We start from the raw sequence: 25302 nt of genomic DNA on the forward strand, positions 1-25302 counted from the left end.
CATACGTGCATCTGTATTCCCACATGCAGGGGGGAAAAAGTTTGCGAACTTCCACTCTGGAATTCTACGGCCCTCCACGTGACTCTCTCTTTCCTGTGTGTTCCCGGTACCCCAGCACCTGTAATTGGGGCACAGGTTCAGAAGTTGAAAGAACACTAATTCCGAGGCGCTGTTCATTATTAGGCCCCATCACCGACCACCGACAGGCCCCGGGCCAGGCAACGGGAAAGCTTCCTACCTTGGAAGCCAGACAGGTTTCCCTCGCTGACATCCTCGGGTGGAATCCTGGTTCCCAGGTATTGCTCCTTAGGAATGATGCCTGGTTAGGAATTTTAGGCCACCCGCCAACCCTTTGCTAAGTGTTAGCCACCTGAACCACACTTGCCAGCATCCAGCCAAACCCCACAGATCCCAGGGAGCAGAGGAACAAGTTTCAACAGCACCCTGGGCAATGGCTCTCTGACCCAGGCGATGAACCACAGCCCGCTGGTGACTCTGCTGTCCTCATTAAGCGGGTGGCCTAGGAGGCCAGAAAGCAAGCTCAGGAGATCACACCACAAACCCTGCCTCCTTCCGCCTCCCACTCTAGCCGCGCCAGGTGCTTAGTCCCTTCTAATTGAAGGGAGGATCTCAATCAGGTCTCTACTCTAAGTGCGGAACGAAATCCAGCTCAGGGCATCTTGGGAAATGTAGTCCCTACCACCTCCAGGGGGGTCCCCCTGTCCGCTTACGAGACCCCCCAGGAGGGATTTCTTCGCGTGGATCAGCTGAAACCATAGCTGCAGTCCGAGTGTGGAGGGGAGGGTGCGCCTCGCTAAGGACTCGGAGTGTTTTCGCGGGTCGGAGCGAAGGGAGGGAACTACATTTCCCATGCGGCCTTGCGCGGAGCTGGGAGCCGGCAGCCTGTCTGCGTGACCGCGGCAGGTTGGTCCTGGAGCAGATGAGCGCAGAATATTTAGGCGAAAGCTCACGGAGGGGGGTTGCGCGGGGAAGGAGGAGTACCTCGGCCAAGAAAATTATGCATGCGTTAGGGAAGCTGTGAGAGAATGGCTGTGGAAGGTAAGGGACGCTTGGGCATTTTATGCCCCCTCTTAACCCGCGCACCCCAATACACACATCCCCGGTGAATCTTGGGGAACGTGGGGAGGAGAGGAAAGAGGGTGGTGGCGACCCGGCCCTTTCCTCCTTCACCTCTTGGCGCTCACCTGAGCCACGGAAGGCTAGTAGGCGCTTTATTCAGTTGCTTTGGAAAGACACGTAGGTGCGCAGGACTTGACGCTTGCAGACGAAGTGTCCCTAATGTGAAACGATGTGCCGGAAATGGGGGGAAAGCCTAAGAGACAGGCAGGAGGTCTTAGCCCCGAGGTGCCCCTTTCGCGGTCCCCTCCCTCTAGGGCCGGCTAGCTGGGTGATCAGCGGGGCGGCCACTGGGCAGGGGATGCTCCCTTGCGCCCCACACCTTGGCGAGGACCCCGGCAAGGTGCGTCATCAGGAAGCATGCACTGCGATTGGGTCGAGGAATCCAGGGCCCCTCGTCCTCTGCACAGGGCAGGGGCAGCAGCAGATGTGCCCAAGGGAGTGGAGGTGCCCCTACACCTGTCTCTGTTGATTCAACCCTCCCGGGATTTCAAAGTTTACAGAAACGAAATGGAATTAGCCAGGGGTAAAAAGGAGAACCAACCTATTGGATTTGGGTGAATTCCACCCCCAAGGACCACCTGCCTCTTTCCTGGTATAATTCTGAAGCCTTTGGCTTTGCAGTTTGGGCTCAGCAGTCCTGCCTCCTTTAAACTTTCTGGTTGAAAGCAGGGACAGGCGGTTTGTGAGGGATCCCGCTTTCATTTCAGATTCTCTTAGCTCGGAACACAGGCTTTCTTGTGGAGGGCAGTTTCTGGGGGGGAAATATGTAGACCAGGCATGGTTGTGATGTCAGATTAGAGGTCAAACTGATAAAATGAAGAAAAAAATAAATCATGGGACTAAAGGGAGCCTAGTTTACCTACAGAATTGTGGTTCCTGAGTGTGGCTCAGGTCAGAGGAGAAGGGGTTGGGGCGGGAGGTAGGAAAAAGAGGGCATGCCTGCTAGTTGCATCAGGCTTCCTGCCAAGGGGAAATGAGCCTGTTCCTTGTAAACTGGAGGCAAGAAAGAGCCATAAGAGCTTGCTTGCTTTCCTCTCTGCTCCCCACCCCAGGTGAGAGAAATGAAACTAATTTGACTCTTGCGCTTTATAATTACTTCACCTGAAGTAGCAACAACCCAGCTCCTGGGCTCAGCTCCCATGAATGCAGGAAACTACGGCCTTTGGGCTATCTCAGGTTCAGAGATCCCCAGCTGGCCACCTCTGGATATCTATCTATCCATATCTAATATATTTATTTCTATATTTGTTGTTTTTAATTATATATAACATATATGCCTTTGAAAAGAACAAACCAATAGCCAAAGTCTTTTCTAAGTTTTCTGTGCTAATGTAATAATAGGGTAAAGATCTGGCTTTTGTAAAAATGTATTTTTTAAATTGATTTCAGAGAGGAAGGGAGAGGGAGAGAGAGATAGAAACATCAATGATGAGAGAGAATTATTGATCGGCTGCCTCCTGCATGACCCCCACTGGGGATCTAGCCCCCAACCTGGGCATGTGCCCTGACCAGGTATTGAACCATTACCTCCTGGTTCATAGGTCAACACTCAGCCACTGAGTCAGTCATGCTGGCCAGGCAAGATCTGGCTTTTTGCATGTTAGACTTGATGATAAGTGAGACATGATTTCATATTAAACAAACTGACAAAAACACACACAAAAAACCAACAAGGTAAAGTTCACCCTGAGCTTGGGGTCAAGGGTATATTGACCTATGGACACCCCTCTCCCTACCTCATTCCTCAGATGACATTATTACCTCTTCTGTTCCCCACTTTTGTGTATCCCCAATGAGGGACACTCCACAATGTGTTTGAAAGCAATTTCCTGCTCACTGGAAGAAGTATAGAATTAGTCGTATTTCTTGTCTGATGAGTTTTTATACCCACAAAAGCAAGGGCCTTGGAAGGAAATACACATGGACAGCGGATAACTTATAAGGAAGATAAATCTAGTGACTTATTTGGTTAACCTGCCTTTCTAGTAAACAGGAGATCCTGAGTTTGAATCACAATGAGGTCTCCACTTGAAGAATGAAGTAGTTTAAACTTTGGCTACAAATATGATTCCTCTCTTCTCTGGTTTTGCAAAGACAGTTTTCTCTGCCCAGACTGGGCCCTTCCTGGCTCCTTTCATTTGGTCTTTCGACGCTCCTCTGGGAACCTGTCCCAGCCCTCCTTTTTGTCTGCCTTCCAGCACTCTGTCCTATCTATGGGAGGTGCCTTCTGCACTAAGCATCCCTACCCAACACCTGTGCTTGCTTCTGTCCTAACAATTACCATACTTAATCTCTCTCTCACTAGACTATGAGACTGTAACCTCTTGGGGATTGGAACCATGCTATCTTTGACTTTATATTTCCAGCACAGTACCTGACCCATAATAGGTACTCAATAAATGCTCTTGGAATGCATGGGAATAAATGCACAGAGCTTTTGTAAATGACTCCATGGAGCATGGGACTTGCTTTGGATTCCAGAGTTTGAAGGTAGGGGGCACTTTTAAAGGATGTGCCCCTCTCTTTGGTCTTGTGTCTTGATACTCAACCTTTTAGACTAGTGGTTCTCAGCTGAGGGGGCATTGCCCTCAGGGGTGTGTGGATATGTAGGGACTGCTGCTGGGGTTTGCTGTTGGTATTTTGTGTTCATGAGCCAGGGATGTTAACACTCCCTCAAGGCACGGTCATCACATACAAAGTTCCCAGCCCAAGACCAACTAATGACCAGTGTCCACAAGCTCATTGAGAACACTGACTCAGAGAATAAGAAATTTTTCCAGAGGAACTGGAATCGGAAATATAATGTATGTTAATTAACACCTGAACTTTAATTTTTGCATCTGGAAAAAATAATAGGTACATTACTATGTACTTTCCAGAAAACTTGTGAGGAAAAGGCTTGTACGAGGGTGCCTGCAACATCGATTCTCAACAAATGTTATCTGAACTCCCTCCCATTCTTCATTTAAGACAACAACAAACCTATTTGGCACATGTTTTTTAATCCTAAATTCTCACTTATTCACACCAGTCTTTCTAATTGCTAACAAATTAAAAGGTTCTTGGAGTATGTAACCTGTTTTTTAAAGTAAGCTTGAACTTGTAAAAGTGTTAATAGCAAGTAGGGAGCTCATTCATTTTGTTGAAGCTTGGGTTTAAAAGGAGAAAGAGGTGCCCTTTGTTTATTGTTTGATGGATACCTTGATTTGTGTTTTCTTCTTTGAATTTATTGACAACAGCCTACTTCTCTGTTCCCTACCCTGACCAATCAATGCCTTGTTGCACCTATGGGCATCTGGGCACCTTGGAGTTGTGCTTTCTAGCTATAGGACATGTGATGGTCTGCATTCAGATTGGGATTATCCTGGCATCCAATGTCTCTTAAAAAACAACAACAACATTGTATTGTAATAAAGTACCACAAATAGCTGGAGAACTAGGACCACTAGAAAGAAGGTAGCATGCAGAAGTCACAAGGCGATTCACTGTCCGTGGATAGACGGTGTGTCCATTGAGGCATTGTTGAATAACCGAAGTGGGTTGCAGTATTATACAGGGAGAAAAAGAGTGGATTCATTAGGGACTGTGTTGTATTCATTTCATTACTCCAAGATTGGTGCCTGGCACTTAGAGGGCCGCAGTAGTTGTTTCATGAATGAAGTATAAACGCTCCTAAGCAAGAGAAGGGTTTTCCAGGCCCTTGTCCCCAATTTATCTCCTTGCTTCATCCACAGAGCTTCAAGTAAAGTGAAGCAGATGAACCAGTACATAGTGTTTCTATTCCAGATCTAATAGGATAGCCCCTCTTACTGGCAGTAAGATAATTTCTAATATTCAGCATCCTCCGTCTCCCCCCCCCCCCCCCCACTATGTGAAGATTGCGATCAGAAGGCTATGTGCTCTAAATGACTTCTGTGTTAGGGAATCAGAATTTTCCATCTTAAAGTGAACAAATTGACATATCAAATGGTCTCTTGATGAGTCATTCAGTGCTCAGGTTCTACAGTTTTTCTCCTGTAAAAGAGTGAAAAAACTGCCCATTATCAAATATTGTTAAGATATGTAATGACAGCAGCTGGGAATAAGAGCAGATGAGAGAGACACTTGCAGCGGTTGGAAGCAGTTGGAAATGATGGTTCTGGACCCTGCTTGAATTCAGAACTGAGTCACAGAGAGTGACAATAGGAGATAAAAATGTCATGCTTATTGCAAGGCCACATGTGTCATTTTTTCTGGCTTTGGGTTGAATGATACAGTGGTACTAATATTGTACCTCAAGAGTGAAACGCCCCTCACAGAAGTGCCTGACTGTGATACCGACAGCTGGACAGCAGAGAGAATGGGGCTCCCACAGCAGCAGGGGGACCTCAGGGGAAGGAGGGAGGCCCCAGCCACCTGTGTTTCGTTGTCTTCTCCTCTTTTGAGCAAAGCCCATGAGGGCGTGGAGAGAGACCGGAAGTGTCATTCTCATGGCTCTCCCCTTGTAGGACACAGGAAGGAAGGAGGAAGATGGCTGTCTCGGTGCCAGCACCCCTGTGTCTTTCTAACTACATTTCCTTGCTGGGAATTATTTGTTGGCACCTCTTCTACTTGGTGGTGGTTTCTGAGGGCGGCACTGTGTCTTAGGCCTGGCCTATGGTGGTAGACCCTGCATGAAGTTTTTTGAATGAATGAATGAATGGGTAGGATTATGGGTGCTTCTGATTTCCACAGAGCCCCCTTTCACCCCTATGGTAAATTCCCAACTGTGTTCATCTACAGAGTAGATGTTGTAAAAGCAGTGGGACTGTGGACAAGTTTCCCTAGCAGGTACTTATGGTGTTACTATTCAACTGACTACTACCCCATTTCACTTACACCAAGGTCTTTTTTACCCTCTTTCTAATTTTTATTTTGTTCCCAAAGGTCTGACCCTCCCTCACCAGCAGCATCTATGAACCACTCTTTAGGACATGAGAGTGGTGGACAGAAGCCCATCGCTGACAATTCCTGCCTAGTAACTGAGCAGTGGGGCCTCAGACTTGCTGTGGTGGTGGTTCCTGCCACTCCCCTCTCTTCCTGGCTGGGGACCTCACAGCCAGTTCAGACAGGGCTTCAGGCTAACCCCACTGTTGCATTGCCCAGCCCAGCCCAGCCCAGCCCTTACTAATTCCTTTCAGCCCACCCTTCCTTTCTCATCCTTCTTGCCTTACTCATACACCAGAAGGAACAAGGGCTGGTGCTAATAACGGGAGATTGTGTGGAACCTTTGCTGGTGTTGCTGTGGTCTGGAATGCTGAGTCACAGTGGGTGCGGTGGGGGACCTGTTACAGGAGGGGCCGCAGGGATCTGAAACTGGTACTTGAACTCTGGGGAGTGTCAGATGTGCATTTAATGAACCAGGAGAGAGGGGTGGGGGTGGATTGCAAACTCTTCCACTGGCCTTTAGGCAGGTTTTGCGTTTTCTGTTGATAAGCAGTAAGAGTGCTGCCTGTGTGCAAGAAACTCTAGTAGACTGAGGCCAAATCTAATAACTAAGGGAGCTTAGCCCACTCAGCCCCACCCCCACCCCCTTTGGTGAAGGAGACAGAGAAGCAGATTAGGCTGGATGATATAAGTGCTAAATAAAAGGCCAAGTGGCATAATGTGGGAGGCCTGAGAACAAATGGAGCATTGAGTTCGGGGCTGGATGGGGAAGCCTAACCAAGGCAGTAGCGTTTGAGTGAGCCTTCAGTAGGAGATGGATGGATGGGGAAATGGGAAAGGGCATAACAGAGGGGTGTATGTAGAATAGGTTGTACCTAATGGATTTCCCCCCAAGTCCTGGTGTTATGGTGGCTTAGCCCTTTATGGGTAGGAGAGTGAATGAGGATGCTCCTAAGTCGTGTCTAGAACATTCCTTTTCCCACAGGCTCAATCCTCTGCTGGGCCAAATCGTCAGCACTCCCAGGCCCAGTTGGATCTTGCCTATAGTCCTCTGGAAAGCAGGGAAGAGAGCCAGGAAGCTTCTCTCCTGTAAATCAGGCCGATTCCTCCCCAGTTTTCTGAAGAGGAATGCAGCAGCTCTACCAGCTCTGAGCTGGCTCAGGAGAGCACACTTGGCTATATTTAGTCTGATTTTACTAAAGTGTGGGTGCAAGTAGCTGCCTGTACAGCTCCATTCCCCGATGAAGAGCACGGAGGGGCGGCAGCTGTCGGGTGACAGGGAAGGCCGCCTCACTGCCTCCAGCAGCCCTTTTCCAAGGGCACTGGGGCTGGGAGGAGCCAGCTGGCAAGCTCAGGTCCTTTGCTCCCCCGCTGCCCTTGCTGCTGTGGAAGGTGTTTGGTGATGTTCTGCCCAGAAAATCCCACGTCTTCAGTGATTTGACAGCTGTTAGTGGACTGGCCGTGGGGTATGAGCCTCAGAGCTGTGGCTGACTTGGAGAGCTGGGGCCCAGAATGGGCTCAGGACAGCTCACGTTGCACTGTTGGGGGGTGCATACCACTCACAGTGCTGTCTTTAAATGTACAGGCTCTGCAGCCAGCCTGGGTGTGAACCCCATCTCTGCTAAGGACCTGCTGGGTGGCCCAAGGCCATTCACTCAACAGCTGGGAGACGCCTTTGCTCATCTATCAAATTGGAATGTTAATAATATTCATAGGCATGTTGAGAGGTTTATATTAGTGTCAATAAAACTCTTAGGACCCCTTCTGGTAGTGGCTCAATAAACACTCAGTAAATGTTAGACAAGATGATGGTGATGCTGCTATCTGTCTCTCCTTGTCTTCCTGCCACACTTAAGAAAGTATCTAAGTCATTTTTATGGCCCCCTGGTGATGTAGCGTCTGGTATAATAATAGAAGATACTCAATGAAGGAATGTAGGCTCTCAGAGTTGGGATAAAACCAACAAAATGTACTTATTAAACTATGAGGCATCCTTACGTTTAAATGTGTTACTTGATTTATAAATTATCTAATTCCTGCAGTTATGAGGTAATAGAGGAAAGCAAACGTATTTATAACGAGTATATTCATGAGGACTCATCATTTAAATAATTTTTACGCTCCAAAAATTTACCTGCCCTATAACACCCACAATTTTGTAGGCCGGGATCTCTTTGATAGTCTGATAATCACCCAACCATACAGTACAGTATGTATGTATATTGATTGCACAGAGAAAGGTTAGGTCTTTCAAAAGAGAAAAAATTCCATGGACTCTATGGAAGTGACTTTGGAAAACAGGTGGAATCATACAGCTGTGGCTCAATATCTGGCTGAGTTAAATCAGAAAACCATTAAAGAAGAGAAAATTGACATCAGATGCTGACTTGATAGGCACCAACAAAAAAAATGTTAAAACCAACTAAGAATTAAAGAAGTCTTTGGTTAAAAGTGATACCCTGAAATATTTTTTGGAGGGGAAATGATCTTTTCAAATGGGCTATGGAAAGTCAAGTGTGAAATGACAAATGTCTTGTCCTGTTGACATAAATATTATTGCAGAAGTTATATACTTTTTAAGAATTGATTTTTATATGTTTTTATTGATTTCAGAGAGAGGGAGGGAGAGGGAGAGCAAGGTAGAAACATCAGTGATGAGAGAGAATCATTGATCAGTTGTCTCCTCTCCCCCCCCCCACCCTTACTGGGGACCAAGCCCCCAATCCAGGGATGTGCCCTGACCAGGAATCGAACCATAACTGGTTGATGGGTGGATGCCCAACCACTGAGCCACAACGGCAGGGCTAAAAAATGGATTTTTGTTAAGAATGAACACACAATTAACTAAATTTGGTCAAATAGGCGATAATGTAAATTCAGTTTCTCGTCTCAAGATAAAATATTATTCAACGTATTTTACTATTAATTTTGAAACTTGAATTCCTATTTCAAATATCCTCTGTTCTGTATTAGTATTTAACATTTTCTTTAATTTGGTATAATTTACATACTATAAAATGTACCATTTGTGGTTGCATTTTGACAAACATATACAATGTATGCAGTCTCCTAACCACCATACAATCAAATTAAATTCCTACACCCCCAAACGTTTCCTTGTGCTACTTCACTATACCCACACTCCCTGACAATCACTGCTTTGAATTCTGACCCTATATTTTTGCCTTTTCCAGAACATCACATAAATGATATCGTATATTATGTTGCCATTTGAGTCTGGCTTCTTTCACTTTAGTGTAATGCATGTAAGATTCAGCCACATCCTTGCAAGTATCAGTAGCTGAGTCCTCTTAATTACTCTGTTTTATTTCATTGAATGGACGTACCACCGTTTATCCATTCACGAAGTACATTTGGATTGTTTCCAGTTCTTGGTAATTGTGAATAAACCACTATAAGTAGGTGCATAAAGGTTTATTTATCTTGTATAAGTAGCTAGGGTGGGATTCTTGAGTCATATACCGTGTTTTTAACTTTTTAAGAAATGGCCGGCCAGCCCTCTAGAGTTACTGTGCCTCACTCGTATTTCCCTCGATGTGTGTTTTTTTTTTTCTCTGTATTAATCATCTGACCTCACAAAAATGAGAGAATGACATTAATGGGGACTGTGCAGGCAGTCGGGTGGGATGAGAAGGAAACTCTTTTGCAGAAGTGGGTTCCTTGAGCTGCATTATAGACGGGCAGTGTAGCTATAGCGAACACACACACTGGTGTCAGGCCTTCACGCTGGGATATAAGCCTGAAATACCACTTGTTTTGCCTCCAGAAGAAAGCTGTTACATTCCCTTCTCTAATAAAAAAACAAACAAACAAAAAAAACACACCAAAAAACAGAATTTGTCCTCAAGTTCTGGATATTAATTTTTTGTGTGTGTGGTGGTGGTAGAAAGACAGGTAAGGAAAGCAGCCCAGATGGGGGAAGGGCTTACCTTGGCAGAAAATTAGGCAAGAACATGAAGGTAGGAAGAGGGAGACCATGTCTGAGAGGCCACTAATGGTGAGTTAGAGGGGGGAGTGGTGCGGACCTTGACCTGCCCTTGAAAGGAATTGCTTTTGCCTGCCCAGGGGATTTATGGACTTCCGTTAGCAAAGCCTGAAAGGTTAGTTGATTCCATCTCTAGTGTGATTTAAATTTGGAGGATGGCAGAGGCCAGGTTTGTTTGCTGCCCAGTGTGGTTCTGACTTGGGATTTGGTGTTTCATCAGCCGTCCTTGTAAACAGTGGGAGAAGTGCTCAGTTCATAGGCAAGACCCATTGTTAGCCACAAATCGGGTATAGGGTCTGACAGAATCTGCTATTGCTTCCAAATGCAAAGGACAGGCTTGGTTGGGGATACAATTTGGGTGCAAACACATTAGGATTTCCAGGATTTTCCATGAACTGTGGAACCAGGGGATAGAACATTGGAATTTGGAATTGCTACTGAACTCCTAGATACATGGTTGCCTTCACTGTAAAATGTTGAGTTCAGGGTTTGTTGCCTTTTTAAAATTTTTTATTTATTTTTGAGGAGGAGGCGCCTGTACATTATATGGAGGTGAAACTATGATATCAACCAGGTTTCCCTAGATGTACTTTACAGGTGACTTTGTGTGGAGTTTCGTATTGCCTCCTTGATGACCAGTGGTTTATAGGTGGAGAGAGCAACCAGTAGCCCAGAAGTGGAAGTGAGCTCCTGGCTTCGCTGAGTCATCACTGAGTCATCGCCCTGTCTCCCCTTCCCTCTCAGAGAGGAGCAGCAGATGTGTGTCAGGATTTTCAGATGCCCGAACTCTTGCTTCCTGTTTCTTTTCTGCTCTCTGGGAAACTTAGCTTTTTAACATTGTGGTTGTTTACTAAACATTTCTGCCTGGGAAAACCGTAGGGCTGACATTTGGTGTTAAAGTCCTCTAGGAAACTTATGCGGCTAGTGCGTTTACTTCCTGTAGCTTAGAAGTGGAATATTCTTCACTTTCCATTCACAAATAATGTATTGAGAAGCTGTGTGCCAGGCTCTAGTAGAGTTTGATTTACTGTCCTGCAATAGGGTGGGTCAGCTTAGGAAGAACAGGTGTGGAGACGGATCTGCATAGATCTTAGTTCCTGAATCATGAGATTGCCCTGGGCCCTAGATAACATCTGCATCCCTACTCCCTCCCCTTGGTTGTTTTGTTTTATTTTTCTTGTAAATCAGAAACATGTGCAATTAGTCACTCTTTTTTTCTATTCAGGGTTGCCACAAACCTTTAAAATATATATATACCTATAAAAAACAAAGTATCTGTGAGGCACAATGAAACCAAGAACAATAAACTAAGGTTTGCCTGTACCTCTCTTATCTATGACCTTAGTCATTCTTTTTTTTTTTTTAATAATATATTTTATTGATTTTTTACAGAGAGGAAGGGAGAGAGATAGAGAGTTAGAAACATGGATGAGAGAGAAACATCGATCAGCTGCCTCCTGCACATCTCCTACTGGGGATGTGCCCGCAACCCAGGTACATGCCCTTGACCGGAATCGAACCTGGGACCTTTCAGTCCGCAGGCCGACGCTCTGTCTACTGAGCCAAACCGGTTTCGGCATATGACCTTAGTCATTAATAAAATCTCAGCGAATCCCTGAAATAGGGGTTTAATCTAAGATCACAAAAAGAACCTGAAAGTTTTGTGAGATCCTTGACCCCTTTACAACTGTATGCACAACTTGTATATGGGCATTATGTGTATTCTTTATGAGGGAAAGGCCTAGGCTTTCATTCTATTCTGATGGAGGCTAAGGAAGAATCAGATGAATTCCGTGGGAACATGCATTTGACTTTTTTATTGTCCGAAACATCCCCAGTGCCTGTAACCCTCTCTGAAACACAGAAAGCACTCAACTGTTGGTTGAATAGACAAGAGAACTAATGTTATTTTGTGCCTATGCTCAGCCAGCCTCTTGATGTCCAATCTGTAAACATGAGTCTTCATAAGGCAGTAGATAAGTGGTCCCCCCCTCTCCTCAATCATTGAAAGACTTTAGGTCCAGAGAAGGTAAGACATTTCCCCAAGGCCACACAGCTAATTTGTGGTACAGCTGGGCTTTGTTGCCAACTCTGCCATATTCCAGAGCCCTTGCCTTTTCACTGTTGTGTGTTGCTTTCTGGTTTTGGTTTTGTTCCAGTTTGGTCGTTTGGTTCTGGTTTACTATGTCTTTAGGAAACTTTGGTAATTTAAGAAAACAAATTATAATAAAACATTGTTCTTCAATAGGGAAAGTTCTTTTAGGTTTTTGGATCAAATCTCTCATAAGGCATAGTTCTCAATATTGGCTGTCTACAGTTTTGCTTCTCTCTTTGTCAGGAGTCCCAAGTCTTTGGGTTTTTGTTCTTGCTGCTGTTGTGTCATGCTGTCTTCTATGTTCATTGTTTGCCCAGCACAAATGAGTGTGCATTTCTATTTATATGGTAATAAGTTTTCATTGTGCACCTGCTATAAGATAACAGCTGTGAACAGCATGGAGAGATGTAGAAGAATCTAAGGCTATGAACCCTCCCCTCAGGAGGCTTACCATTGAGTCAGATTCCAGGCTCTGGCTGTAAATGTAACCCAGTAAAAAAGGTATGGACTCCGGCAGGGTAGGCTGTGTAGGGGTTTCATCAGGGGAGTTGCCAGGCCCCCAGAAATGGCCTTCCCGCTGAGATAATACAGGAAAGAAAAAGAACAGGGAGAAGCAGATGTGAGAAACACTTCATAGGGGGGTAAAATATAGCATTTGGGATTGTTTAAATTCTAGGGTATGGCAGACACAGAATTGCTCCCAACTCTGCAGCAGCTCTCCACTGCCAATAAAATCATGTCCAAGCTCTCTAGCATGGGTCATAGGGGAACTATGTCAGAATGGACTGGGTCAGCATCGCAGGATGCACAGCCAGCCAGCAAGGTGTGTGCTGTGAAATGCCCATGGGTCTGGCAAGTAGTAAAGGCATTCTGATGAGATGGGGAAGCAAATCCATATTAGAGTAGTTTAAAGACTAAATGGGTAACCAGGACACTACTCCTAAAGTAAATGTATAGAAATGGAAAGAAGGAACTAGATAGAAGTGGAAAGAAGGGAGAAATGGTTGGAGGAAGAGAGAGATCAAGGTCAAAAGAGTTTTATACATGATGAGAAATTGGAAGAAGGAAGACAAAGGGCCTTGCCTAGATGGGAAACAAATTCGAAGAAGCTCATATAGGAAATATATGAGAGTGTTTATAGACTGTGTGAGTTGACCTGGTAGAGAGGGAGATTTTAAAGACACAAAGGATAGGAGGGGTGACTGTTAGAACAGGACCATCAAGAGTTTAGACATATTACCTCTTGGAGAAAGTACTGTTCTTTTTGGAAGGGATGAGTGGTGCAGATAAGAAGTGTTGTTAACTGTAACATAAACACATAACTAAAAATAGTAATGCCTGGACTATGTGCTAGGTGCTGTTCTTACTGCTTATCTATTAGCTCATTCTTCTTCACATCAATCCTACCAGGTAGGCCCATTAGCATCCCTTATAAATAACAAAAGGGGCACAGTGAGGTTAGTAACTTGGCTGTGGTCACTCAGCTAGTAAGAGGCAGAGCTGGAATTGGATATAAATAAAAGGCACCCATCCAATTTCCTAGTTAGGACACTTTGGGGAATATTGGATTAAGACATCAACTTCAGAATTTTCTTTAAAAATTAGACTATTAAAAGATGACCTACTATTATACTATTATATCAATTATATCTCAAATAATTTTTAAGCATGACCTATAAGAACACGTGGGTCCTTGACAATTTCTTGTGTATTCATTTATTTTGTAATAACTGAGTTAAGGTGAGACAGGGATGAAATAGGAGGACCTCCCATTATTAAATGTTGGGGGAGGGACATCAGTCATTTTCTAGAGAGGGTAGGCCTTGGTGGGTGCTTGCGTGTGGAGCAGGGGTTGGGTGCATAGGCCAACCAGCAGGTACCACGAGGGAAATCTGACCCTACAGCCTGGGTTCGGGGTTTCAGGAAACCAACAGCAAATAGGGCTGATGTCAAAAAGGAAAGGTGAAACAGATGCTGAAAATAATCTTGGGCAACTTAACCATTTTGCCAAGGCAAAAGCATGCGTCCCACTCTCTTCTATCTCCTGCCCCCATCCTGCTTTTGAAGGCCTTAAGAATTAGGTTTCCAGGATGCTGAGGCATTGTCCCAAGTCTCATAGTGAGGGAGAGTGATCTTCCCTGGCTGATGCACGGTCTGTTGCTTGCTAAGTGCCTCTCTACCACCCCAGAAAGCTCCTGCCTCCCTCTGGCCTGCTTTGCTTGGCCAGGGTTTCTTAATTGAAACTCAGTAGCTGGTAGCTTTGGCACCCGCATGTTTGCTGGGGCTCACCCCAAGGCCATCATCATTGAAATCATACCACCCTGGCTTTCCACAGCACTGTGCTTTCCAAAGTACAGCTTCTCATTGGAGCCACGGCTGATCCAGCTGGAACAGGTGCCCTTGTCCCCATTTCATAAATAAGGATGCGAAGGCTCCTTTGCCCGAGGTCACGTAACTCATTAGTGGCCGAGCTTAGTTTGAGAACTTGAGTCTTTTTATTACAGCATCTGTCATTGCTGCTATGATTGGGAAGAATGGCACAGTGCCTTCTTAAAGGGGTTTGCAAATGGAAGGTCCTAAATGGGATCAAGAATTTTTCTTAGATATTGGATGAAAGCGGCCAGAGCGGGCCTGTGGCTATGTAGATTTCTGGCAGTGCCTAATCCTTGGCTCAAGGAACAAGAGATTAAGTTTCCTTTTTTTTCTTCTCCCCATATTTTCTTGATTCTCCATCACTCTATCTTCCAAGTAGCTATATTAAAGTAATATTTAAAAACATATTTTTCTGGGTATGAAAATCCTTTATTATTCACCATAGGAAGAAAAAATGACAACACAAATAAGAAACTAGTAACAATAGCTAACATTTATTAGGTATTGAACTAATATTAGCATATGCTGTACTGTTTGTTGATAGCAATGAGTGTTCTGATGGGTTGGGGTTCAGGCCATACTAATAATTGTTTATTTCGAATATTCTATCTGTTCACAATAATCTGGTGAAATGGTTATTAATATTATGTCCATTTCCTCCATGAAAAAGTTAAGGCTGAAAGAGATTCTATCTTCAAGGTCACCAGTGGTTTTGGGTAACTTTTCTGAGGCCACTCAACAAAACAAGTTAAGGGTGAAGCCTGTGTATGTATGTACAGTATGGTTAAAATCATCACTATTTGCCAGAAAGTATGATAAGCACCTTATAAACTTAAAATTTATATTTTATTTTTATTAAAGTTATGCATGAGCATACTTTTAAAATTAGGCATCTTTAAAATGCTGCTTAATAATATTTTACTGTTCTTTGCTTAGTGTCCAATAAACTTATCACTAATTTTAACCCAAGACTTCTCAGTTAAATCTCCTCCCAGAAATTCAAACATTAGGTATTCTATGATTTTCTTTCAATTGAAGAAATTTTCCCAAAAGAATTTCAACTTGTTTCAAATAGGTCTAGTTGTCCTCTAGACTTGCTTTAGGGCTGTTGTGTTTAGGTTTTCTTTCAACTGTTCTTGGGTGCCTTTCTTGGTGTGAGATCCCCTTTCCCAGGATCCTGAGTATTCCTCTCACTTTCTTTTAACCTTGGTTTTGATGGAGCTCGTCTTCCAGTTATCTGCAAAGAAAAGGCACATGCATAACTATATCTGAAAAAGTATATCTTCTACCCTTGTACTTAATGATTTTAGTAGATTTTCAAACGTTGGAAATTATCTTGTCACAGTTTTGAAGTCTCTACTGAAACGGGAAAATTGAACTGGAACGTGGTGTTCCTCTGGGCAGGATGGTTCCTGGATTCTTGTCCGGTGGATTTGAAGAATGAAACCACAGACGAAAGGTGGTATAGTAAAAGGTGGAAATTTATTGAGAAACAAGCACAGGCTCCCACGTGGGAAGGGGGAAGAGTCCCACTAAGTCACTTTTCTCCACAGTTTTTAAAGGCTGCAGTTTTTTGTGCCTTGATATCCCTTCTGATTGGTCACTATCCCCTCTTGATATGGTCACTAAAGCAACTTCAGAGCTCAGACCTCTGAAGGCTCCCTCCTCCTTCTCCCTTATTGTTTTCCTATTCCCTTTGGGCATTCCTTTTCTCTCTCTAAATGAGGGGCTTCCTTCCCTTCCCTTTATTCTGTAAATATATACCTTTTGCAGCTCCTAGCTCCCTTATTCTATGGAAATGTACCTCTGCTATTCCCAGCTCCCTTATTCTATGGAAATGTACCTTCTGCAGCTCCCAGCTCCCTTATTCTATGGAAATGTACCCTTTGCAACTCTATAGCCCTGTGCTTTTTCCTTGGGCCCCTTAATTCCTAATATTTCCTAAACCTGCCTATTTCACCCCTAAAAACTTCTTTCAGTACTATGTTCAATTTTCCAGTCTTATTTTTGAGAAATCCGAAGCCCTTCTGATTCTTTATCTTTTGTATGAAATATATGTTAAAAAAAATTAATCTTCCTATCCCTAGTATTGAGAAATGTAATGAGACTATGCTTGGTGTGAGTCTATTTTCATCCATTGTATTGTGTATTTAGTGGTCTTTCCAAATAAAAGTGGTCTTTCAATATGTACATTCATTTCGGGGAATTTTTATTGAATTATTTATTTGATTTTATCCAATTTGCTCTGTTCTTTATTTCAATAACTGCTATTTTTGAAATGATAAATTTCCCAGACTGGCTCTTATTTTTGAAGTGTATGTTTCCTTATGTCTCATGCTGATTCTTTTTGTCCTGTGTTCTGGTAGATTAATTTTGTCTTTCAAGCTTCTATGGCACTTTATAATTCCTATTATTTTTAAAGAGATTTTTTTTTCTTTCTGAAGTTTTTATAGCACCTGATCTTATGTTGTGGATGTAATCTTTACACATTTCACTGAGGATATTAATGCTAACTTTTTTATTTTTTAAATAAAGTTTACTTTGCTCTCCATATTTCTTTCTTCCTTCCCCCCCCCAATTTGTTTATTTTGGTTTCCTTTTATGTTATATAACCTTAAATGTTTGTGTATAATAGGCTATCTGCTCATATTTGAGTAGCTTATTTAAAAAAATGGAAAGCTGTCTATGTTTGAAGGGGACCAGTTAATCATGGTTTTCATTGTAAGATGAACTAACTGGGTATTTTTAGGACAAGAAGAGGTATCTTCTCCCAGCAGAATGTTTAGGTCTTTTTTATTGGGTTGGTTAATTACTGAGAGAAGACCCAATATTTAAACTCCAATTCTGATTCCATAGTATGTTCCCTTATCCACTCATTTTATTAACTTCAGATAAGGTTCTAGGTCTGGGTATATTTTATTGTATTATTTCTAAGAAAGTTAGCAATCTCAATGTAGATATTCTAGAAATTCTCATTTCTGAAGATGATTCTTTTAACCAGAAATTTCCCTTCACTACAGTTATACTCCCCCTCCCCCCCCTTAAATGTATTTGAGCACCCAGAAGAACAGCTGGTGCATAGTAGGTGCTTGGGAAATAATTGTTGAATGAATTCATATTTTGCTTAGTGCGTCAGGCTTTCTGAACAATATGTAAGAGGACGGATAAAAAGCCCAAGTTCCCTAACTCCCATTGTAGTGCTGAGTGTACGTGCTCTGATTTGACAAAGGCAGCCATGCAAACCAGAATAGATTCAACACAGGAAGAGAGGTTTCCTATTTATGGAACTTCTTGGGGCAAGGGTATATTTCTTTATATTTGAGATTGGAAGTTATTATTGAGGTGGCATTGACCATAAGTTGGCCGGAAAAGAGCAAGTGTGAGAGGGCTGGCTGAGGTACAGAACTGGTCTTTTTAGGGACTTGTGTGTTCAGATGAGGCATTTTTGGATCTTGACGTAAGCATACATTCTACTAACTGCTTCCTGGAGACTTTCCCACCTGCTCCTTTCTGCTGGCGGTGTCTTTTCAAACTTAAAATGGAGACATGTCCCCAAGGGTCATGCACAGCTGCCCTCTTTCCATCCCAACTAGCTTTTCTCCTCACTTCCCCTCTGTGTCTACCCATTATTGGAGTGGGAATGGGGGTCAGAGCTGGATAATGCTGAGCTGGCCTTTTTGGAAATGCCAACTGTGAAACCAAAAGGACTCAGCTGCTGGCACAGCCGCTGCTCTGTGGTATTGCCTTTGTCCTCTATTTTGACATCTGGGCTCCCAATTTCAGGGAGAGGTCAGTGGGGTCAAGATTTCCTGAAAGAAACAGGAAGAGAGCAAGTCCACAGCACAGGGAATTCTCTCCTGATGAGCATAAGGCAACCATTTTTTTAAAGATAATTGTCCAGAAAAACTTGAACTTATGATTTCAGCCAACCATGGTGGGTTTATTTGTCAGGAAATGAGAAAAAAGGGTGCAGTACTGGAAAATAAGATAATAGTGAGGAGGGTATGGTGTCTTGGAAATACTTGAAGAAAAGTCATTCACTGAGCATGAAGGAAAAAATAATTTATCCAGCCACAAAGCTATATCAGCTATTTATACCTGAAAACTTACTTCATTGTAAATGTAAAGATCTTCAAAATTTTTTACATAATTTTCTGATAATATTTACGTAGTGCATTCTGTTAACATCCTAAAGCAAGATACATTTTAAAAATGCAATATAGTAACATTTTTCTTTTAAATTAACCTTAAAACATAGTAATAATTACATGCTTGGTATATATGTCCTCTGGAAAATAGAAAAGAAAAAATTTTCCATGGATTTACCTTCGAAAGCCACTGTTAGTGCTTGGCATATTTTCTTCTAGCCTTTGTCTCTTTGTATGGCTTTTGGTTTTGCATAACAGTCAAAAGGCATTTTGCTTGCCTGTTAGTGAGATTTATTTATTTATTTTTTGTCTTCAATTGACGTTGACTGTGGTTACGTTCTGATAATGCATGGCTGTGATTTATTCTTTTCATGAGACTGAGTAAGCCGTGATTTAGATTTAGTTCTTGGCTTGAATAAATTCTCTGTGTGCTTTTCACATAAAACATTATTCAGATTAGAAAGTGAATAATCCTTAGAGCAAAGAAATAATGATGTATGTTTCATGGCCACTTAAAAAATATCAGATCTTAAAAAAAAAAAAAATCAGAGCACAAAAATGGCTTGAGGAAATGTGTATAACACTGATAAGACTTTAAGGTCCCTGCAACGGGAGACAGTCTCTCAGTGGTCCTTGGACACGTGATAGATGTCTAGTGATATTTATTAAATACTCAATATTACATGTAATGTGGAGGTCTCAAGGCAGAGAGAGGAAAAATCTTTTTATCTAGAGGTATTGAAGAAAGGGGTGCCATGACCCCAGAGGGAGAAACTTAGGTTTTGTTTGTGCTGCTAACTAGTCACCACCTCAGAGTCTCCTGCCTTCTATATCATGACCAATGAAATGAGGCTGTTGAACTATGTAATTGTTATGAGTTCTGATCCTCCTCTTACATTCAGTTGTCTCAATGAATTGTTGATTCTTGGACCAAACACTTGTGAACAAAAAGATCCAAATGCCTAGCAGCAACTTTGACTCTTTATTTCCTTCCTGCCTCCTTTCTAGTCAGTGACCAAGTTTGACCTACTTGACTGTCTAGATTAGGAATTGGCAACCAGCCACCTCTTTTCTTAAAGTTTTATTGGAACACAGTTATGTTCATTAGTTTATTCTCGCTTTTGTGCTACAGTGGAAGAGTTGGGTAGTTGTGATACCGTATAGTTTTCAAAGCTTTAAATATTTATCATCCAGCCCTTTATAGAAAAAGATGGTCAAACTCTGATCTAAATTATTTGGAAACTCATCTCTTCTCAGTCTCACTACCTTTGTTCTAACTTAGGCCTTCATCTCTTCTCCCTTGCACAAACCAAAAGCCTCTAAACTTAGTTTTTCTGACTCCTGTTTTGAGCCTCACAAATGTACTCTGTACGGAAACAGTGTAATTTTTTCTAAAATACGCTTTTATTTGCTTTTTTTTTTTGCTTTTTATAGAGAGAGAAAGGGAGAGAGGGAGAGACAGAAACATTCTTGAGAGGGTAACATTGATCAGCTGCCTCCCGCACATCCCCTTACTGGGGATGGAGCCTACAATCTGGACGTATGCCCTGACTAGGAATTGAACTGGCAGGCTCTTGGTGCATAGGACGATGCTCAACCAACTGAGCCACACCAGCTGGGTGAAACAGTATAATTTTTTAAAAAATGTTGAAACACTAGTTTGCTTGCTTAAAACCCTTCAGGGCACCTGTTGAACTCAGGATAAGACCCACATTTCTTACCTAACACACATGGTTTGAAAACCACTGCACTTGACATACCTGAAGACCCTCCTGGTCATAAAAGACAGGATTTTGTTTGACATGACATACACTGTATGAACTGCAAGTCTCAAAAAAACCAATCCCTCTCAAGTGGACTTTAGTACAAAGAGATTACATGCTAGCTCACCTAACTGAGAAACGCAGATGTTGATCTAGCTCTTGGAAAGGTGTGATTCAGGTTCCTAATTGTCACCTGGACTCCATTCTTTCTGTTGGTTCTTCTTCTGCTGCATTAGCCTTATTCAAACAGAGGCATTTGTCTGTGGCAACGGCTATAGCATTTACTACTTCGTATCTTTCTGTGTAGCCCACTGGCAGGAGATAGAACAAATCTCGTTTTCAGTAATTCTCAGAGTGAAGAAGGTCCTCTGATTGGACAGCATTGGTCATGTGATCAAGGTAATGGCATGTGCTGATTGGCTTAAGGCCAGCTCACACACACAAGCCCTGGATTTGGGATGAGATCCCACCTGAGCAATTAGGACTGGGAACAGGGGAGGGATTATCCTCAAGCTAATATTGGGCTTTTGTGGAAACAGGGTGAATGGAGGTGGCCTGGACAAAATAGCCAAGATTCACTGAGAGTATCATGAGTGGGAGCCTCTGAGAGTAGCAGTTGCCATCAGTACCTGGGGAAGCCAGCAGTCAGAGTATCACAAGGTTTGGGGATTGTGGTTGCTTCACTCGGTGGTTCTTTATTCTGGCTGATCATTAGAAGTACCTTATGCCTGGCTTCTTTGGGGACCAACTAACTTGGTTTGCCAGGTCTGAGTGACTTTACAAATTCTCCAGGTGATTCTAATGTACAGCCAAGATGCTGGCCTTGACTTTATTTACTAGTTCTGTGGAATGGGAACAGTCCTCTTCATCCAGCAGAATATTGGGAGAAATAAATAAAGTGATGTATGTAAGGAATACAGCCTACTTAGGTGCTCAAATAAATGGTAGTTTCTTATTAGTGGTTCTTAACTGTACAAGGATATTATATTAGATGCCTTGGGCTGCCATCACAAAGTACCACAGACTGGATGACTGAAACAACAGAAATTTATGATCTCAGTATTTTGGAGGCTAGAAGCCCAAGATTAAGGTGTTGGCAGATTTTGTTTCTCCTAGGCTGGGAGATTGTCTTTTTTCTGTGCATACACATCCCAGCTGTCTCTTCCTCTTTTCATAAGGACACCAATCATATTGGACTAGGGCCCACCCTTATTGGCTTCATTTAACTTTACCTATTGAAAGGCCCTATCTCCAAATATAGTCATGTTGGGGATTAAGACTTCAACATATGAATTTGGGGAGGCATAGTTTAGTTCATAATAGATATGGATTCTTTGGTTCTCTGATGAAAATTAGGATTCTTTTCTTTTAAAAATTTATTTTTATTGATTTCAGAGAGGGAGAGAGAGAGAGAGAAACATCAATGATGAGAGAGAATCATTGATCAGCTGCCTCCTGCATGCCTCCCCACTAGGGAGCGAGCCATACCAGCCAGGGGAAAATTAGGATTCTTTATCCAGAAAAACGTAGACACATACAAATTAAACCATGTACACAGTGATAAGAGTTTGCAGATCCTTATTAAACAGGAACATCTGAAACAGAGGAAAACATACCAGAGAGAAGGATATGTCTAAAAGAGGACATTCCATTCTCCTTCGTTTATTCAGGTGTTTAACAATTATTCCCCGAGTGCTGCCAATGTGCCAGGCACTGTGCTGCAGTTACTAGTATAACAATGAACAACTCAGGCAAGACCCCTCCCTCTCATGACTTACAGTTTTTGTCTGAGGAGATAGACAGTAAACACATATGCCATTCAAGGGTGAGCATACCAAGTACCATGAAGAGAATTAAAACAGAATGATGGGATGTTGTTTGCCGGGGTCCAACCCCAGCAGGTCCAGGGGTCCCCAAAGGCGTGGACGGAGTCGGCGAAGAAGGAATGACACGGAGACAGCGTTCAGTTGATCAGCAACCTAGCCAGGATCTCTAGCCCGGATCTCCAGAGAGGTTCTGCTTCGGATTTCCAGTGAGGTTCTGTAGCCATGTTCCCTCGCTAGGTTCTCCAGCCAGGTTCTGTCTAGGCTCTCCAGTCAGGTTCAGTGTCCAGGTTCCAGTCAGGTTCTCCTGCCAATCTCTGTAGTCAGGTTCAGTCCAGGATCCCTTGCCATGTTCTCCCGCTAGGCTCTGTCTCTAGGCTCCGAGGCCAGTCCCTCTCCAGGATCCTCCGGCATGCTCTCTCCAGCGAAGTTCTTCTGTCTCTAGGCTCCGTGTAGGTTCTGTCTTCTTGATTCTGTTCTAAGTTCTGCGTGTTTCTGTCTTGTTACAACTGTATTTATACCAGTTGATTCAATCCTATCAATCTCTATTACAAAGGTTAGGGCGTTTCTTATCTCCATTCCAGGGAGAAAAGATTATGTAGTTTAAGCATGATTGTTCGTAGTTAAAGGGATTAATTACCCGCCTGGCACTTAGTTGAGGGGTTTTATTCCCTCCCTAACTTCAGGGGAAAATCCCTACCTGGGGATTCAACCTTTCTCGGAGAGGTGACTTTGGTTAAAACACAGCGCCAAGAAGGTGAGCAAACATATTAAGAACCGTATGCCATATATGCCAGGTCCCTTGAAACAGCAAGGATGGACCGGCTCCCGGCAGTTGTTTGCCTGGAAAGCTACTTAGATTATGTGTTCAGGAATGTCCCCACTGAGGAGATGTTTAAGTGAAGGCTTAAATAAGAAGGAATCAGCCATGCAGATGGGGTCAGAGGGTTTATGGCTGATGAAATGCCTGTTACTCTCTGGTTTATTTTAGAATCCGCTGGCAGAGCCACCTCCTCTCACACCAGCTGCTTTCCAGATTCAGTGTTGCTGCCTACAGGGTAAGACTTTAGGGTCTGCTCTGAGCCAGGCATGGTTACTGTGGACTGCTCCCCTAGCTGCAGATCTTTCTTTCATCCTGTCTCTGAAGTGCTTGGACATATATCCAGAGGAATAAGACCTATCAATTCTAACATATGTTCCTCTCATTTTTCTTTGACATGACCAGAGTTTAATCACTGTTGTCCTTTAGCCTGAGTTAGAATATGCATTATGGAGGGAGAAGTCAGCATTGATGGTATGATAAAGGCATAAGCAGTAATTGTATCATAGTACATGCTTCTATGCTAGTAGGCTGCACCTCTAAAGGATCACAGATACCAAACAGCATCTGAGTAGAATGGAGAGGACTTCCCCTAGAAGCTTCATCCTAAAGGTCTCCTATGTCCTTATGAAAAAGAGCAAAATCCTGTCATGGCCTACATGTTCCTGTGCGTCTGACACCTGGCACACTGTCCGGTTCTCTCCACCTCCCTGCCAAGAGAGGCTCATCTTGGCTCTAGACTTCGGGTTGGGGTCATTTTTGCTTTGTGTATCTCATTCTGGGGTCCAGGTTGAAGGGGCAGCAGCTCCTGGGCATGCTCTTTCCCTGGTTACTACAAGTGCATGAGAGACCAAACCAAACTGTAAACACACATTTAACTCCTCGGCTCACATCTTGTCCACTCAGATCCACTGGCCAAATTCACTCACATGGCCAAGGCCAACACCATTGTGCTCCAAGGGGAGGGGAGTGACTAGTATTTATCAAACAGTAATTTGATTCACCCTAGCATCTAAATTGCTTAGAATAGTGTCCATACAGGTCTTCCCAAGTTATCTATATATGTAAAAGCCTAAGTGACTGAACAACCGAACAACTGGTCAACCAGTTGCTATGACTTGCACTGACCACTAGGGGACAGATGCTCAATGCATAGGGTTGGGCTCTCTCCTGTCAGGATCAGGCCTTCGGGGATTGGGCTCCCTCCTGTCTGGATCAGCCCTGCGGGGATCAGGCCAAAACCAGCTATCCAACAACCCCCAAGGGGTCCCGGATTGTGAGAGGGTGCAGGCCAGGTTGAGGGACCTCACTGGTGCACGAATCTGTGCACCAGGCTACTAGTCCTATATAATAAAGAGATACTATGCAAATTGATCATCACTCCATCACACAAGATGGTTGCCCCATGTGGGCACAAGATGGCCAGCAGGGGAGGGCAGTTGTGGGCAATCAGGCCAGCAGGGGAAGGTAGTTGGGAGGGATCAGGCCGGCAGGGGAGTGGTTAGGGGATGATCAGGCTCCAGGGAGGCGAGCGGTTGGGAGCCAGAAGTACTGGATTGTGAGAGGGATGTCCGACTGCCTGTGTAGGCCCAATCCCAGTGGGACATCCCTTGAGGGGTCCCAGATTGGAGAGGGTGCAGGCTGGGCTGAGGGACACACCCCCCCTTATGCACGAATTTTGTGCACTGGGCCTCTAGTAGACAATAATGTATTTTTTATTTTATTTTTTTTTTTTTACAGAGAGGAAGGGTGAGAGGTAGAGAGTTAGAAACATCAATGAGAGAGAAACATTGATTAGCTGTCTCCTGCACACCCCCCACTGGGGATGCTCCCGCAACCAAGGTACATGCCCTTGACTTGAATCAAACCCGGGACCCTTCAGTCCGCAGGCTGACGCTCCATCCACTGAGCCAAACCGGTCAGGGCAATAATGTACTTTTAACAGGCTTACTATAGGGAAGGGGAAAAGAAGGGAGTGGTTTGTTAATAAGTGAATAACAAGAGTTGTGGAGGATTATTAGAAAGGGCAAGATTTGAGCATGTTAATAGACTTATGGGAGGAGCAAGAGGGCTGGTCGAAGATGGAGGGCAAATCTTGAGGTTTCAGCTGAAATTTGGAAACCAGAGTGGTACCATCTTCCTCATGGCTATTGCTATCAGTGGCCAAGGAAGCAAGAGTGATAGACTTTCTCTGATCTGAGCTTTATGTACTTGATTTTCCCCCTTTCT

The 25302-nt window shown here is 43.6% G+C and overlaps 1 protein-coding gene across 8 annotated transcripts in view; it reads left to right on the plus strand.

The window, feature by feature from the left end:
- Positions 1 to 893: 893 nt before the first annotated feature.
- SAMD12 (sterile alpha motif domain containing 12) overlaps positions 894 to 25302 on the plus strand; it is a 346079-nt gene continuing 321670 nt past the window's right edge. For 4 of the 8 annotated variants that reach the window (XM_059671854.1, XM_059671851.1, XM_059671852.1 and 1 more), the window contains exon 1: positions 896 to 1059. In XM_059671854.1, the coding sequence (XP_059527837.1) occupies positions 1047 to 1059 (13 nt within the window). In that variant the 5' untranslated portion in view covers positions 896 to 1046. Of the gene's footprint in view, positions 1060 to 25302 lie in introns of all 8 variants that reach the window. The other 4 variants (XM_059671849.1, XM_059671850.1, XM_059671857.1 and 1 more) reach the window with 4 other exon arrangements.

This window comes from Myotis daubentonii, chromosome 17 (assembly GCF_963259705.1).
Source record: "Myotis daubentonii chromosome 17, mMyoDau2.1, whole genome shotgun sequence".
Lineage (NCBI taxonomy): Eukaryota > Metazoa > Chordata > Mammalia > Chiroptera > Vespertilionidae > Myotis > Myotis daubentonii.